Source organism: Callorhinchus milii, unplaced genomic scaffold (genome assembly GCF_018977255.1).
Source record: "Callorhinchus milii isolate IMCB2004 unplaced genomic scaffold, IMCB_Cmil_1.0 Scaffold2, whole genome shotgun sequence".
NCBI classification, from domain to species: Eukaryota; Metazoa; Chordata; class Chondrichthyes; order Chimaeriformes; family Callorhinchidae; genus Callorhinchus; species Callorhinchus milii.
In genome coordinates this window covers 97,302,357-97,320,355 of record NW_024704743.1, presented here as the reverse complement: position 1 = coordinate 97,320,355, position 17,999 = coordinate 97,302,357, and the positions used below count along the sequence as shown (strand labels likewise).

Genomic DNA, 17,999 nt, shown 5'->3' with positions numbered 1-17,999 from the left:
CGACCTCTGAACACTAACACTATCTAACCTGAAAGGCCGACCCTTAATTTTCAGACTGTGACCCCTGGTTATAGATTCTCCTACCAGGGGAAACAGACCCTCAGTGTCTACTTTATCCAACCCTTTAAGAATCTTATATGTTTCAATAAGATCTCCCCTAATTCTTCTGTACTCTAGAGAATACAGCCCTAGTTTATTCAGCCTATCCTCATAGGTCAATCCCCTCATCCCAGGAACTAACCTAGTGAATCTATACTGCATCCCCTCTCGGGCAAGTATGTCCTTTTTTAAATAAGGAGACCAAAACTGCACACAATACTCTGGGTGCGGTCTCACCAAGGCCCTATACAGTTGCAGCAAGACTTGTACTCTAAACCTTTTGCAATGAATGCTAACATGCCGTTCGTTTTCTTAGTTGCTTGCTGCACCTGCAAACTAACTTTTTGAGACTGGTGGACAAGGACACCCAAATCCCTCTGATCACTAACACTATCTAGTCCTGTAGCTCAGTGGTTAGAGCACTCACTTTGCAAGTGAGAGACCTGAGTTCAATTCCAGGCAGAGGGCGAAACCTTGGGCAAGTTTCCTTACTCCACACAGAGCCTAATAATAATCCCTCCAAAACCAAAAACAATAATAAATTGGTCATTTTCAATCTACGACTGTTTGTAGGATATTGCTGTGCACAATTGGCTGCCGTGTTCACCCACAAATATAGTCAATTCACTTTACAGTGTGTTCTGTGAAGCGCTTTGGGATGTCCTCCCGACGTGAAAAGCGCGATATCAAATGCAAAGATTATTATTAGTATTATTATTATTATCTAATCTCTCCCCCTCTAGAAAATAATTTGTTTTTCCATTTTTTTTACCGAGGTGAATAACTTCACACTTCCCCACATTAAATTCTACCTGCCACCTACTCGCCCACTCCCCGAGCCTATTTATATCCTGTTGCAATCTTTTTGCATCATCCTCAGAGCTTACTCCCCCACCTAGTTTAGTATCATCCGCGAATTTAGATACGTTACAATCAATGTCCTCGTCTAGCTCATTGATGTAAATTGTAAATAGCTGAGGCCCAAGCACTGATCCTTGTGGCACTTCACTGGTCACATCTTGCCAATTCGAGAATGACCCGTTTATCCCTACTCTCTGTTTTCTACCCGTTAGCCACTCTTCAATCCATGCTAATATGTTCCCATTAATCCCGTGGGCCTTAACCTTGTGCAATAGCCTTTGGTGTGGCACTTTGCCAAATGCCTTTTTAAAATCTAAATATACTACATCTACTGGTTCCCCCCTATCTAACCTGCTAGATACATCTTCAAAAAACTCTAAAAGATTAGTTAAGATGTAATTCACAAGATTCCAACTAAATACATACATTTAAAAGCCAAAGATGGAGCTTCGGGTGTCAAACAACCGTAAAAAAGGTAAAGGAAACCATCAGACAAAAAAGAGAGGATGTACAAAACAGCAAAAGAAAGTAGAAAGTCAGAGGATTGGGTGCGCTATAGGCAGCAATAAGGTGACACCAAGCAAATAATAAGAAGGGCAAAACTGAAATATGTTTTTAAAAAAGGCTTGTGGATGATATTAAAGGTAATAGTAAAAAGATTTTAGAAATATATTAAAAGAAAGAGAGTGATAAAAGAAGAAGTGGGCCCACTAAAAACAGATGTAGGCAAAACTGTATTATATGGTAAGGAAATGGCAGAACTGCTGAAGGAATACTTTGTATCAGTGTTGACTGCAAAGGTGGATAAGCTGCAGATGGAGCATTCTGTCCAGTCTGGGCAGCTCAAATCAGGAAGTCTGTAGGGCCTTGGAGGAGTGCAAAGGAGGTTTACACGAATGATTTTGAGGATGAAGGACTACAGTTATGAAAAGAGATTGGAAAAGCTCCTCCTCTTTTCCTTGGAGCAGAGAAGCTGATTGAAGTGTATACAAACATGAGGAGTTCTATTAGGGTAAATAGGGAGAAGTTATTTTGATTAGATGGGGAGTCAGTAACTAGGGGATATACATATAGGACTGCCACGAAAAGAATGAATGGGGAATATAGGAGAATTTTTTCACCCAGGGAGAAGTTGGGGTGGGGAACACAATGCCAAGTAACCTGAAGTCGCAGCCTAGGCTGACACTCCAACGTAGTGCTGAGATACTCTGTATTGTAGGAAGTACCATCTTTCAAGTGATACGTTGAACTAAAAGCCTGTTAAGGTGGAGACCCCATGGCCCTATTCAGAAACAGTAGGGAGTTTCTCCCGATGTCCTGGCTGACAATCACTTGAATAAAATTGATCATTCACTTCATGGCTGTTGATTGCTGTGCGTAAATTGGCTTCTGTGTTCACCTACACAGTTACAGTTACTACAAATACACAGTTACTTCATTTCACAGTAATCACTGCCAAGCACTTTCAGATGCCTCAAGAATGTGATCAGGCACCAAATAAAATGCAAGGATTATTCATATTGTTTATTGTTGTTATTGGTTTTTCGTTACCTAATCTACCTATCCTATCTTTTCTTCTCTAATTCTTTTCTCATATAGAAAATTAACTTTAAATCACTTTTCTCCTTTCTCCAAACTTCCACCATCCATTTTGGAGGTGAGATCACCTATTTTTGAAAAAATGTTTTGATTAGTTTTGAAGACTGAATTCCCAGTTAATGGAAAGTCCAGACCCAGAGATGTGAATTGGTCAATGCTTTTGGGTGTATAAATGTGTCAAAACATCAACAAAGCTGATTAGTATACTAGCAGAGTACGCCTGTCAAAGTCTAAAGTGCAGTTCAACAATCGCGGGAGGTGAAAATTGTGGCAATTCGTAACAGTTATTACTAATAATTATCATTAATAACAATTATTAATAATTAATTATTATTAATCTGAGTCGCAAATAGGGACTTCTTCTGACAACCAGAAATAAGTCAGGCTGATCCGTTGGGACTGTGCTCTGGAATTCTATTGTGTCAGTGCAGAGTTTCCATTCACTGGCAAATCATATGTTTGGTCATTGTGTGAAATCCCAGTTTGCTACTTGGATTCCTTTTAAAAGAATTCCTTTGAAATCTCTGTGTATTAGACCCCAGAGACTCAGTGAGTAAATGTGGAGGGAATAGTTTCCCTTGATTTCAATTCATTTGCTTCTTCAAACTTTCCACCCTTTGCATTTCCTCTCCTTTAAAATGTATTGCAGTTAGAAATATTTCCGTTTTTTGCTTCTTAATTGCTCTTTTGGCTGGGTTTCTTTTCCTCTCTTTTTATTGGAATGGATTGTGCTGTGTTATGGTTTCTGCATTGGTCTAGCGAATCAAGCGTCTCCTTTTCTTCCTGTTTGATTCATTTTAATTATACTAATCTTTGCAGTTGATGTAGACCTGTTCACCTCTGGAGGATGTCTCAAAATGCTTCATAGGATACTGTAGTGACTGTAGTGACTGTATTTTGTAGACAAATACAAATACAGAGGCCAATTTGCAAAGTCCCACAAACAGCCATGAATTGAGTGACCTTTATTTTTGGTGGTTGTTGGTCAGAATGCTGGGAGAAACTCCCTTCCCTTTTCAATTAATGCCGTGGGATCTTTAACATCTCCTTGACAGGCAGACGGGACCTCAGTTTAATGTCTCATACAAGCAGCATAACATGTGCTTTCATATTCCATTACTCTATAATTCGCCCCAATAGTGTTGCTGCAGTTATGCTTGGAAATTTTTGAGTGAAATTGAATGACCTGAAGAAAATAAATCAACCTTATCTTCATTATAATTCAATAGACCACAACAATACTCAGCAGTTGCAAAATTTATAGGGCACTGAAAGAAACTGTTCTACAGTATTTCAAAACAAAGTTAATGAGTTTTAAAGTCTGCCCCTGATTTTAAAGCCTGCTCTGGTTCTATCTGCTCATTTCAAAGAATTCCAACCTCCAGGATATGTTCTCTTACTTTTAATCCTTTTGCGGCATATGAATCACTCACCGTCTCTTTGCTGCACGTCAGCTAAAACACAAAGGGAATCAAAGTTAGTGTCTTGAAAATGTCTGGGGAAAATATGAATGTTTTCTCATTGAACCACAATAATAATAATCTTTGCATTTGATACAGCGCTTTTCACGTCTTCTAGACGCCTCAAAGTGCTTCACAATAAAATGAATTGATTATATATTCGTGGGTGAAATGCGGCAGCCAATTGCACACAGCAGTGTCCTACAAACAGTCATGGATTGAAGTAACCAATTTATCATTGTTTTTTTTTCTTGAGGGATTATTATAGGGAGTGTGGAGTAAGGAAACTTGCCCAAGGTTTCGCCCTGCCAGGAATCGAACCCAGATCTCTCGTTGTGAGGCGAGTGCTCTAACCACTGAGCTACAGGACTCCACTCCACAATTTGCCAAGTTTCATGAGTTTCAAGTGAGATTAATGGGAAAAGCATATTGGTGATGCACCCCCATAATAATAATATTCTTCGCATTTGATACAATGCTTTCCATGTTGGGAGGACGTCTCAAAGATCTTCACAGGATTTCCTATAAAGTGTAACGATTGTGCATTTTGTAGACAATTTGCACACAGCAACACCCCACAAACAGCTATTGAAGTGAATTTATCTGAAGGAGAAACTCCATTCCCTTTTTTAATAGTGCTATGGGATTGTTAATAATAATAATAATAATCCTTGCATTTGATATAGCGCTTTTCACGTCGGGAGGACGTCCCAAAGCGCTTCACAGAAGCCATTTGTCCATTTGAATAGACATACAGGACCTTGGTTTAACATCTCATCAGAAGGGTCAGAGATTGGACATTCAGCCGTAATGGATAATTTCAGCAGAGAAATTGCTGTATTCATAGAATCATAAAATGCATATCAAAATGCAAAGTTATAATACAGGGTAAAACACTGGTCTCACAAAACTAGATAAAATCACTCACAATTGGAGCATCAATCACTTCAGAACTGGATGTCTGCAGGGATTTTCTTTACTTTGCTACAAATTGCTACAGGTCTGTCTTTTAGATAAACATTAAAATCGAGGTCCCTGTTCAGGTGGCCATTAAAAATCGCAGGGCACTATTTGACAAAGAGAAGGAAGTTGTTCCCAGTGTCCTGGCCAGCAATCTTCCAGATTAATTGGTCATTTGCCTCACAGTTGTTTGTATGATCTTGCTGGTGCAAGCAGATACCACATTTGCCTGCAAAGAAAAACAGTCACTATACTTGACAGTAATGATCAACGATCTATGAAGCGCTTTGACACATTTCAAACGACACAGTATAACAATGAAAATTCTTTCTTTAACTGAGTGCTCGAATTAATCTACATGAAAGAGCTACAGTTAGGAACGGTGACAAAACATGTATCAAAATGCAAATAAGTGAAGCCACACTCATTTTACAACTTCAAAGCAAAATATCTTTAAAGCTGCTGCGGGAGATAGCCATTCAGAACAATAATTACACATCACTTTGTCACAGTGAGACTTTGTGGACGCATCACAATTTTTGTGTGACTCAATGATTTATTTTTCTGGTTTTGCCCCTCTTCTGAAGGTGGTAGTTTACACTAGGATGCAGTACCAATAACCTCCCACTTCCCTAGAACATTGCTTGAATATCCATTATTCATGTATGAAACCAGTTTAAACAAGGAGGGAGGGAGAGAGGGAGGAGAAGGGGGGAGGGACATCACTGACAAACCTGACAATATTTTTACACAAAAACAGAAGTCGCTGGGAATACTAACATTGTACTGACGAAGGGTCGTGGACCCGAAACGTTGACTCACTTTCCTTTTCTCCGTAGATGCTGCCTGGCCTGCTGAGTGTTCCCAGCGACTTCTGTTTTTGTTTCAGATTTCCAGCATCCGCAGTATTTTGCATTTGCTTATATTTAATTCACTGCCACTTCTCTTCTAGGGATGCCTACCTTGAAGAAGTTCAGGTCTTCTCTTCGATGTGACTTTCATTCTTCCCTTTTACACTGCTTTCCTTTGCTATCTGTTTCCCTTCTTGTGTTTGATGATGTGCTCACTTCTGACGAAGGGTCATGGACCCGAAACGTTGACTCACTTTCCTTTCTCCATAGTTGCTGCCTGATCTGCTGAGTGTTCCCAGCGACTTCTGCTTTTGTTTCAGATTTCCAGCATTTGCAGTATTTTGCGTAATGTTTTGACACATTGAGGACCAAAAGATGATATTTACGAACTGTATTTGCAACTAGTTATCGCCATGGACTAATTGGGCCATGGATGAATGGCCTGTTTTTGTCCTGAAAAAATGATGCTGTTGTTGTATGTAATTCTATGTATTTATTGCATTAATTGTGACTTGCTGTTTGCTAATATCAGATTACAAGGTTTGTTTGCAAAATTGAATGCTGGCAAAGTCTGAAAAAAGCAAAACAATGGAAATCTAGGATTTCAAATCTTACCAGCTGGGCATTTGCAAATAATGCAACAAAACCGAATATCACTTTTTAGACCTCAAAGTCTAGTCAAGGCAAAATCTATCACAGACTTTTCCAGCCTAAACCATTGCATAGTATTCAGTAATCAGAATGATTGTTACCCCTGCCTCACCTCCCTCCCCCTTCCTAAATGGGAGAAGGGAATGGGGACGGAGCAGGGGTAAGATAAATGCTCAACAGTATATGATACCTTACATGGGGTAAACTGTGGGTAAAGTGCCTAAGCATAGAGAATGTGCCTCATGAATGTCACACTGATTCTCGAGGACTCCACTCTAACGAGAGATTGCCTTAAGGAAGATTTCTCACAGGTTAACAAGATGGACATGGCTTCTTATACACAATGTAATTTGCATTCTGAGCTATCATTCTGGTATAAGATATCACTTGCTGTTCTCATCTGTATGTCTTTTCAACCCCAGTGAGGCTAATTCTCTTGTCCCCATCGCTGTGCTGTTCAGACCAGCTACCCCATTCCAAGAATCAAACCATGGGATCTTCCTGCTCAGGACTGCAATGCATCAACGTTGAATACATGGCAAAGAGGCATACATTTATGAAATAATGAAAATGTGATTGATTGAAGCAGAAAGCTTTAATGTATGTAAGAAGAAAGTTGATGCATACATGATGGAGAAGTGAATAGTGAGATATAGGAGAGGGGATTGGAATACAGGACAAGAGAATAATTGTGCGTCCTGTAGCTTATTGGTTAGAGCACTCAAAAATGTATGTACAGGAAACATGTGCGTGTACGGTGCACATTGGGGCGCCTTCCAAAAGCGGAAAGTATGCCTTATCAGGGTATGCGCGTGTGCACACGTGGATGTGGTGTACACAGGGACGACTCCAGACTGTTTTAAAGGGGAGTCCCAAAAAACGTGTGCACAACCTGTGAAGGAATGTACCGTAAACAATGGAATTGTTTTTGTATTGGCAGAAAGGGGAAAAATTGCAACAGAAGATGTTGTACATTGTGCTTGTTTTAGATTTCTGTTGTACTAAACATTATATTTATAAATAAATATATAATTTTAAAAAACTATTAGCTAGAGCACCTGCCTCGCAAGCAAGAGGACCTGCCTGTTTCCCCAGCAGTAAGTAGGAACCGGGTTGTTAGTCAATTAGCGGATCTCTTTTCCGGGGCTAATAATCCCTTCCGAAAATAAGTAATTTGGTCACTCAATCCGCGACTGTTTGTAGAACACTGCTGTGTGCAATTGGCTATCGCGTTTTGCCCCCTAAGAGATGAAGGGGGAGTAAACTTGGAGAATAAGTACGTTGCTAAATAAGAGTAGTTAATACTGGATCCATACTTTTTTGTTCCCCTTGGAAAGGGAGCTGGAGTTTGGTGTTGCTATAAAAAGCATCAAACCTGGAGAGAAACAAAGTTGAAGCTTTAGGGATGGAGTGATCTGCCCCAGTCAAGCATCCCGTTTAAATGCTCCGGCTTACTGGAGACAAACTGCCTCTTCTCATTCCACAGATTCTTGTCCTTTACTTTGGGAGAGGTGTGTGTGTGTGTTGGGGTGATTGGCAGCAAAACATTAAAATATTCACCCACAAATATACGGTCATTCACTTTACAGTCTATTCTGTGAAGCGCTTTGAGACGTCGAGAAGATGTGAAAAGCGCTATACCAAATGCAAAGATTATTATTATTGTTGTTATTATTAAAACAAGAGTGCAGCATCTTACAGTGAAAATAACCCCAGTCTGGGTGTTCCTGTCTGCATTACATTGTTTTCAAACAACCAACCGCTGTTATTTATTTTTGCAGCAGGTCTCTGATTAAACAAAAATGTGGCTTGGCATCGTTAGCGATCCAAATCAAGAGGTTTTAGGAAATTGTGATCGTTTTTGTTTGGTTGCAAAAGGTGTGGGGGGGGTGGGGGGGTGAGGTTGGTAGGGGCGATGGAAGCTTGTACACTGAATGATGCAAGTGTGAGGCCTGCTGGCTCTGTAGCACATGGTAAAGGGGATGATCCCTCAACCCTATACATGCACTCACTCACTCACTCACTCACTCACTCACTGTGTGGAAGCAAAGGCTAGAATCAGGTTTGGAGATCTCACTTGGAAAATGCACATTTTCTGTGTGTGATGAGAAGGAGTGAAGGGGGGGGGGGGGGGGGGGTCAAGAGGGGTTGGGAGGAGGTACTTTATTTGCATCTCATGTAACAACCTGAGCATCTGCATGTATGGACTACGTTCCCTGCAGCAACAGAGCGAGAAAAAAGAAGTGGATCCCCCAACTTGGGAAAGCGCTGACTCTGAGCTCCTGCAGCCACGACACTTATTACATAAAAGCTGCTGTGTCTGTGTGTGCGTGAAAGAGGGTGGGATCAGGCGCTGTGACTGGTGGCCTCCCCCCTCCCTCCCTCCCTCCAGCCCCCTACTTCTGGGTGAAGTTCTCCAGTTGGTTGGACGTGGGTTCACTTCTTCCCTCCCTCCCTCTCCATCCCTCCCTCCCTCCCTCCTCCCTCCTCCCTCCCTCCCCTGTCCGATGATTGCTCTGGACGTGAGATAGCGCTTCGTAGCGTTTGCACAGAGCCAGTGCGAGGCGCACACTGCGCTCTCCGGTACAACACAGCAAACTATCTCCTCCTCCACAACACACACACTCACACACACAGACACTCACACACACACAGACACTCACACACACACTCACACACATTGCATTAGGACACGACAAAGCCCCGCACATCCCATCCCATCCCCATCCCCATCCCCAGCACTTGGGGAGGATGGCGGCTGCCACCCGCAGCAGTAACGCCGCCGCCGCCGCCTCCTTGCAAATCAAACACCCCGGGATCGACCCCACCAGGAAGCGGATAGACCCGAGGAGGAGACAGGCGGCGCTCAGCTTCCTCACCAACATCTCCCTGGACGGGCGGCTGGTGCCGGGCGGCTGCGGGCGGCAGCAGGAGCGGGAGCGGCAGCAGGAGCGGGAGCGGCAGCGGCAGGAGAGCGGGGCTGGCGCCGGGGACGAGGAGCCGCCGGCGAGCAGCCCCCGCCCCGGCAGCCAGACCCTGCCCCCGCCCCCGCCCCAGCCCCAGCCCCAGCCCCCGCCGCCAGCCGCCCCGACCTGTGCACAGCCTCCGCTCTGCAAACCCGGGGCTCCCCCGCCCGCAGCCTCCTCCATCGCCGCTCCGATCTGCGGTGATTTAGCGGAGGAGGAGGCGGCGGAGGCGGTGTTTGCGGAGCGCAGGTTACAGCCGTGCGGCGCTGCTGCCTCTCCGCTCGCCGCTGCCGGTGCCCCTGCAGGCGGCAGCAGCAGAGCGAGGATCAACTCCTTCACTCAGGGAATCCTACCCACTGCCTTCTCCAGACAGGCGTCAGTCCCCAACTACTGCCTGGAACAGGGGCAGATGGGCAACAGTACTTTTGATCTGCAGAGATCCAGGTGAGTGCGGTGTTTGGCATTGTCACAAATAACAACAACAGTAACAATAACAATAACAAAGCTGACGTATGGCCATCTATTGGCAATGTGGACCGGTTGTGATCAGCAGTCACACACCTGATGGTTTAAGATTTTTTTTTAATTCCCCCCCACTCCCCCACTCCACCCCCACTCCATGTGCGTTGCATGTTGCAATGTGGCACTCACTCACTCACTCACTCACTCACTCACTGTGTGTTTGTGCAATGTTTGTTTACACCCCGTGTCTCAATAGCACACAAGGGCTCACTCCCATAATTCGGTGTCAGGGTCACAGGCTGGAGTTTGGACTTCGTGTGGGGCTGTAGATTGTGTTATACAGTGTATGTGCAATGCTACAGTAATTTATATGCAGATTAAAAAGAGCTACACTATTTCAGTGGAGGCCTTTATACCGATTCACTGTATATCTTCTATCTGAAGTACTGTATATCTTCTGAAGTACAGTGCTTAAGATAATACACGTTATGGGAGTCAAATATTTTCGACAGTTTACCTCCAGTGATTAATTGCTTTCGTTTTTTTTAAAGAGTTTTTGCTTCCAAAAATGTTCTTAAATTGTAGCAATGATTTCACATTTTTAAATCACATCAGAGACGCTCTTTATTTAAGATTACTTTTCACCCATAAAAGCCTTTGCAAATCACTCTTTTCCTCCTGCCTGAAATGCATGTTCTTGTTTGGGTAACCCCACAGTAACTTAGCTTTTGGAGGAATGTTAGGCTGAATAATTCATCCCTGGTTCTGTTGAAAAGCATAGAGTACCAAAGTCTTGGGAGCAGCAACTGAACCCACAATGTGAAATATTTTAGCAGCTTTGTGCCTGGGAATGCTAATCCTGTGGGTGGGAGGAGTTGGGGGTCTTGTGGTTGTGTCTTGAGCAAAGTCTCCTCTGATGCTGCTCTTGGCCCCTCATGGTTTTGCTGGATGTTAAATGCATTGTTGTGTGTCCTGTTTAAAATCTTCCCCTTTCTGTAAGCCATGTAACATCAGGATCTTGGCAATTATCCCACTCAGATGTGGTAACTCATCTTTCGACTGGTGTAATCCATTAGGAACCGTGCTGCAATACACACCCACCGAATTGCACCATGTGCAATAACATGTAAAACGGTTGTCTCAGGCCCTGCATTGTAGTAGAAGGAAGTATGTTTGGTCTTTTGCTGAAAACCTGGCACAGTGAATGCAAGATGTAATACATTTAGGTTTTATTTACCACTAGCTGTAACCGTTTCACCTTCGCTTGCAACCAAACGATCCAATATAGAATGTAGATTGACACACAGACAGACATTTCGTCTTTATCTATACTCAACTGGTAGGACGCCTGTTGGGAGGACTCAGTGGGAAGATTCAGTGGGAGGACTCTTGTTGGGAGGTTTCCTTGTTGGAGTGCATACATGTGTGATGAACTTGTTTAGGTCATAGCTTTTCTCTGCTACTTTGTATATTGGTATAGATGTATCTCTCTAGAAGGATATACGATTTCCTCTGTCGCTACTTTGTTGCAGAATGCCATGCATATCTTTATTTTGGGGCTTAATTAAAGCATTTTTTAAATAGAGCTCATCAACGAAATGAGATCCCCGAGGAAAAAAAATATGCCCATGACACTCCTCCATGCAAGACCTTTCCGATGAGGTATAAATCATGTCTTTACGACAATCGGTTATTGCATGCTTGGCAGAAAGACACACATACACACAGCCATTTTTCACCCCTCTGTTTATTTATCAGCTTTGAGTAGTTATGGATAACTTTATTGTAGTTCACCCACAAAATACACAATCAAACCACTTTGCACTATTATCATGTGAAGTGCTTTGAGATGTTTTGACAATGTGATAAGGCACTACATCAAACACAAGATTTATGTTGTGTTGCACAAGTTATTTACAGGGTCTCTTTGGAGCTGAACGGGCCCCAAAGTGACATGCCTGGCAATGGAATGTCAGAATCGAGCCAGTCCTCCATTACTCCCGCATTTACCAGCAGCGGGCAAAGATGTCCTCAACCGCCGTCAAATTTGCCCTTACCAGCCAGTTGCATTGAATTTATGGAAAACATAGTCTTAATCCATTGCTACATGCACAGATGAACTTCATTTCCTGCGATTCAATGCAATTCCAATGTTTGCTGGTAACTGTGCGTGCGGCGACGAGTCAAGACACATTGAATTGTGGGAAATGTAGTCTTGATCCATCACCGCTTGTGCACTTACAGGCTTCAGTGACATAGTACTGCATGCTCACTTACCGCTGCATTGAATTGAATTACGTATGTGCAGTGTAGATTATTGATTATATCTGATTTTATATGACATACAGTTTGGTGGCAACTCAGAATTGGCGTATGTCGTATTAAATGTTATGGTTCCGACTGATATGACTTATGTGAGTTTTACTGAATGTGTTTTGTAGGATGTACTTAATTCATCACATCAAATTGCTCACCACACTTCCGTGACCAGTCATAGACTGTGTCTGCCAGTGCTTGATTCTAATGCTGTAGACTTCAAAATGTTGCCTTTGCTCACAATTCAATTTTTGTCCTTATATTGCTGGGTATTATAGATTTCCATGTTATTGCATAGCCTGTGTTCTCAGCCCCACCACCGACCATTGTCACTGTTGGATACATCATAGTTAATTGTCTTTTGGTGTGATCATTTTGCATCTCCCGAAGCTATACCACATTCAAATGTCAAATGCCTAATGTGGCAAAGTATACTGTGTTTATACTAGAGTTCAAATGTCTAACTGTAACTTGGCAGTATGATAAAATGAACAGTTAATTCTCAACTCTGTTAAATATATATTGGAGTTTGGAAATATAGAGTTTGTAGAGAAAATAACTTGGATGATAGTAATGGTTTAAGTTACAAGAATGCATATGCTAGCAAATGTAATGCTAAACTAATTCTTACATACACAGTAGTTAATAGTAATCCTTATATTTGATATAGCACCTAAAATGTTGAAATGCCTCAACGAGTTTCATGGGTAATTGCTGTCAGGTACAGTGACTGTATGTTTGTAGGCAAGTGAAGAGGTCAGTTTGCACACAATATCCTGCATGCAGTGATCAAGTAAATGATCAATTTATCTAGAGGATTATTGACCAGGACACTGGGAGAAGATTCCTTCTTTTCGAATTGTGTTATATAATCTTTAACACTCACGTGGCAAGGCAGACAGGTCCTCAGACAAACATCTCATCCAAATGTGGACACATCTAATAACGCTTGCTCCCCCAGCACTGTGATGGAATGTCAGCTCAAATGGACCGTGAACTCAAAGTGGCTTGAACCCACAACCTTTTGACTCAGGAGGCAAGAATTTGACCAAGCCGACTTGGATGCCGTAAATGATCAAAGTTAAAATGGCGAACCTTGTCATGTGAGAATAAGCCAGATATCGACCTTATTAGTCAAAGAAAAAACGCAAAATCTCATATATATATATTGATTATAATTCGGTTTCCCACCTAAATACTCCCAGAGTAGGACATTGCTTTCATTTGCTTCCCATAGTTTGGTATGAATTATGCCATTTCTCATCTAAGCCACTAAATAGTATGCATTGCTTGGTGGAGTATTCTAATAATAATAATAATGCTTGTATTTGATATTGTAGCTCAAAGAGAAGAAGGAAGTGGCATTGTCTGTCTCACTGCCCTGGAAATACACTCTTTTAGCAGCTGAGTGTTTTAACAGTAGTGCTGGCTGTAGTCATGGAGAGTTTATTAATAATAATAATCATAAATAATCCTTGCATTGATGTAGTGCCTTAGCACATTGTTGAGACGTCTCAAAGCGTTTCAAAGATATATTCTTACATATACGTATATGGTGTTTCACCCACAAAAATATAGTCAATTCACTTTACAGTATATTCTGTGAAGTGCTTTGAGATGTCTTGAAGTCGTGATAAGGCGCTATATCAAATGCAAGGATTATTATTATATATTGTAAAGTGGATTTATTGTGTATTTTGTTTGCGAATTGCGGCAGCCAATTGCGCACAGCAGTGTCCCACAACCAGTTGTGGATTGAGTGACCAATCCACAATCCCACCCAAAAAATATTGGGGGGAGGGAGGGTTTAATACCCCCATAAAAGCGATCTGCCAATTGACTAACAACCGGGTTCCTACTTACTGCTAGGTAAACAGAAGCATGTGGAGTAAGGAAACTTGCCCAAGGTTTCTCCCTGCCTGGGAATTTGGAGCTTTCACTTCCCTGTTCTTTCTGCTGAGCTGCAATGGCTTGGTGGATGGACTGAGGTGCAAAATTCAAGGAGATGGGGGGGCAAAAAGTAACTGTAACAATGTATATTGTTTTGTTACGACAACTATTTTGTGATGGGTTTTCAATGTATTTTATTCCTAGATTCTCCCTTCATAACATGCCAGAGTGTTCATTTTCCAGTGGAGAGGTTCCATTAAGAGCTTTGAGATGTCCTCTCAAGTGAAAGGTGCTATATAAATGTAAATTGTTGATGTTGGCCCTGATATAATGTGCACCATAATGACACCGTTGTTCAGTAACCAGTCTGCTAATAAGCATCCACAAGGCAGAGCCCATTGGTCCAAAATTCCGTCTCCTCTTAGTGTGTAAAACCAATTTGACTATTGTGAGTTTGTGTAGAATTGTTAAATTCAGTTTTAAGTTTCAAGGTAGACTTTCAGGTTCCAGGCTGAAACTAGTAGAATTCTGGGCCTCTGATTGTCTGCTAAACCCTCGCCTCGAAAAAGTACTTTGACCCGTCACTGATCTGCAATCCAGTATCCATCTAAGGTTTGTGATGCACTAAGCATATTTACCACCAATTATGTGCAACCTTTATAGTGTGATTAAAAGACAGATGAAGATGGCTTGAAGCTTACATTAAGAACTAAGATGGTTCACCTGTACTGTAGTTATGATAACAGATTATCAAGCTTCTATAGCATCAAGAGACATAATGAAGGCTCGTAAAACCTCCTTTCTCCATATAAATTTAGGGATTACGAGGATTATGGTAGGAATGAGGATTGCTCGCATTAAGTTGCAAAATGTTAATTTTTTCTAAATTTATCTTCTGGTGAATATTTGTGCACATTAAGGTTAGTGTTAACAAATAGAGCATTCATTTCAGTTTTCGTCAGTATTAAAGCATTGTCTGATTGGATATAGGGGACAGATTTTAAGCAAAGCTCTAACTGCTCTGACCTAACAATGTGTTTAAACCCTAACCTCAGAGAGCACCTGCTACACCACTGTGAACTCCACTTTCTGGACCAGCCATTGTTACAATCTCTGAGCGAGTTTGAGGGCAGGTTTATGCTATTGGTCCACAAGCACCAGGAACTGAGGGAAGCTGGCCAAACCCATATCAGATAGCACCCTTGTAGCCAATAGAAACAAGAGGCTTTCGTATTTGTTTGGGCTGGATCCAAACCAAGGTCCCAGAGGAGAAAGAAGAGTACAGTGACTGAATTATTGTCCAGTCCATTTCAAAACTATGGTTTACTTGAGAGAAATTTGTTAATTTCCTGATATCCAAAATTTAAGATACAATAAAAAATTACATTTGCAAACGCCTTTACACGTCGGGAGAACGTCCCAAAGAGTCAGGGATTAGGACGGGGGGGGATTTAGGGAGCCAAAGGTGGAGGGCAGAGAGGATAGGAGGGTGGTTGAAGGCACAGTCGAAGAAAAGGGTCTTGAGGCATGCCTTGAAGGAGGCAAGGGAGGGAGTGAGCCGAAGGGAATGTGGGATGGAGCTCCAGAGGGTGGGGGCAAAGAGGCTGAAGGCCCAACTGCTGATGGTGATGGGGAACAAGGAGCAGGCCAGAACCTGCTGAGCGGAAGGAGTGGATAGGTTGATAAAGGGTTAGCAGGTCAGAGAAGTAGGAGGGGGCAAGGCCGTATAGGGCCTTGAAGGTGAGGACGAGGATTTTGAACTCAATCCTCTGAGGGATGGGGAGTCAGTGGAGCCGGGCGAGGGTAGGTGTGACGGAGCCTGGAGAGGACATGAGCTGCAGAGTTCTGGATGATCTACCGCTTGAGGGAAGGGTGGGAAGGCCGAGAGGCAGGAAGTTGGCATAGTCGAGCCTGGATGTAATGAAAGCATGTATGAGGGTTTCAGCAGCCTGAGGGGTGAGGCAGAGGCAGTGGTGGAGTGAGGCAATGTTGCGGAGGTGGGGAAATGCAGAGCGGGTCATAGCACGGATGTGGAGAAGAAAGGACAGTTAAGGGGTAAACAAGATGACAGTTAAGGGCAAGCAAGTTTTCTGACTGGCTCGGTGAAGTGGAGTGTGCATCCGTGGATGCTGCTACTGAGAGTGCCTGAGGTGTGGAGGTGCTGGCGCGAGCCATTCAGAAGAGCTTCGATCTTGCTGATGTTCACTCTAGAAAGTTGGCTCTCATCCAAGACTTGATGTTTGGGTTTCATTCGCAAACATGTGTAAGTTGACCCAATATCTGCGAATCATGTCTCCCAAGAGGGAGCATGTACAGGTTGAAGAGGAGAGGATCAAGGACAGAGTTCTGAGGGACACAGCACGAGAAGGTGCGGGGGCTGGAGGAGGAGCCATTTGTGGAGACAAAGTGGATCCGGTGTGAGAGATAGGATCTGAACCATTCAAGGACAGAATCTTGAAGGTTGAGGTGAGAGGAGAGGTGGTGGATCAGGATAGAGTGTTCAAAGATGTCAAAGGCAGCAGAGAGGTCAAGGAGAATGAGGATACAGAGGGAGCCTTGGTCACAGATGGACATAATGTCATTTGTCACCTTGACCAGAGCAGTTTGCGTGCTGTGGGCAGCACAGAAACCCAATTGGAGAAGTTAGTAAAGGGAGTGGCAGGATAGGAAGGAATGAAGCTGGGAAGCAACGACTCCTTCAAGGACCTTGGAAAGGAAAGCAAGGTTGGAGATGGGGCAGTAGTTAGTGAGCAGGGATGGGTCCAGGGAAGGCCTTTTTAGGATAAAGGTGATGACAACTGTTTTTAGGGGGGTGGGAATGTTGCCAGGGAGAGGTTGAGGACGTCCAAGGGTAAAGGGGCAAGGAGGTGGACCTGGGAGGTAAGGAGAGAAGTAGGGATCGGATTGAGGGAGCTGGTGGTGGGTTTCATTTGGTAATCGTGGTGGTGAAAGGAGCTGGAGACAGGTTCGAAGGTGTGGAGGGAGGGATGGGTAAGGGCCGGAGTGTGAGGGAGTGATGGGGAGGGGGTGGTGTTTGAGATGGCGGAAACAGCTGAACAGATTCCCTCGATTTTGGTCTCGAGGAAATCCAGCATCTCCTCACAGTTGGAATTGGAGGAGAGAATGGGTGAGGCGTGAGAAGGTGGACGGGGAGCCGATCTGTGGTCAAGTAGAGGAGCCTGAGGTTGTCCTTGGCCTCCAAAATTATCTTGGAATAGAAGGATGATTTAGCGGAGGTGAGGGTGGAGTGGTAAGTTTTGATGTGGCCCAGCCAGATCTGCCGGTGGACCGTTAAGAAGACTGTCATCAGAAACCCACAATTGAATTGCAATCTTGAATTCAATGTTTGCATTTGCTATAATCTTCAAATAGACATTCAGAATAGGCTTACAGTGGAAGAGCAGGGAATTGGGATAGATGACTTCATTGGATGAGCTAAACACTGACACTAATACAATGGGGTGAATTATCCCTTTTATGTTGTAGATTTCTATGGTTCAATAATTTGTGGTTGAGGCAATGCTGTTAAAGGCAATAGAGGGTGATTAGGACATTGTGACCTGAAGATTTTGTAATATTAGCTTTACTCGGTCAGTGAATCATATAGAGAATAACTATTGTTTGATTCTGTGTTTGGTCAAATTGTACTTGAGGAGTTTAAAGTTTTGGGAATTCAGCTTGAGTAGGTTTGTGAATGTCACCTGAACTGTTACCTGTTAACATCCTGGAACTCACTCTTGACTCTTTATTTCTATGATGAATGGAACCCTCCTTTCCTTTTTTATAAAGCAGTGTCATCTGTCACTCCTAGTGATTCTTCCACAAGTTCTCTTCCTGTCATTGGATTGCGCATCACCCTTTGCTGTGCCATTTGGCACAGTGAG

At 43.0% G+C, this 17,999-nt stretch overlaps 1 protein-coding gene across 1 annotated transcript in view; it reads left to right on the top strand.

Annotated features, from left to right (window-relative positions):
* Window positions 1–9,115: 9,115 nt before the first annotated feature.
* Window positions 9,116–17,999, top strand: part of cables1 (Cdk5 and Abl enzyme substrate 1) — a 77,433-nt gene continuing 68,549 nt past the window's right edge. Inside the window, exon 1 of the mRNA XM_007888370.2 lies at window positions 9,116–9,891. Within this exon, the coding sequence (XP_007886561.2) occupies window positions 9,233–9,891 (659 nt within the window). The 5' untranslated portion in view covers window positions 9,116–9,232. The remainder of the gene's footprint in view (window positions 9,892–17,999) is intronic.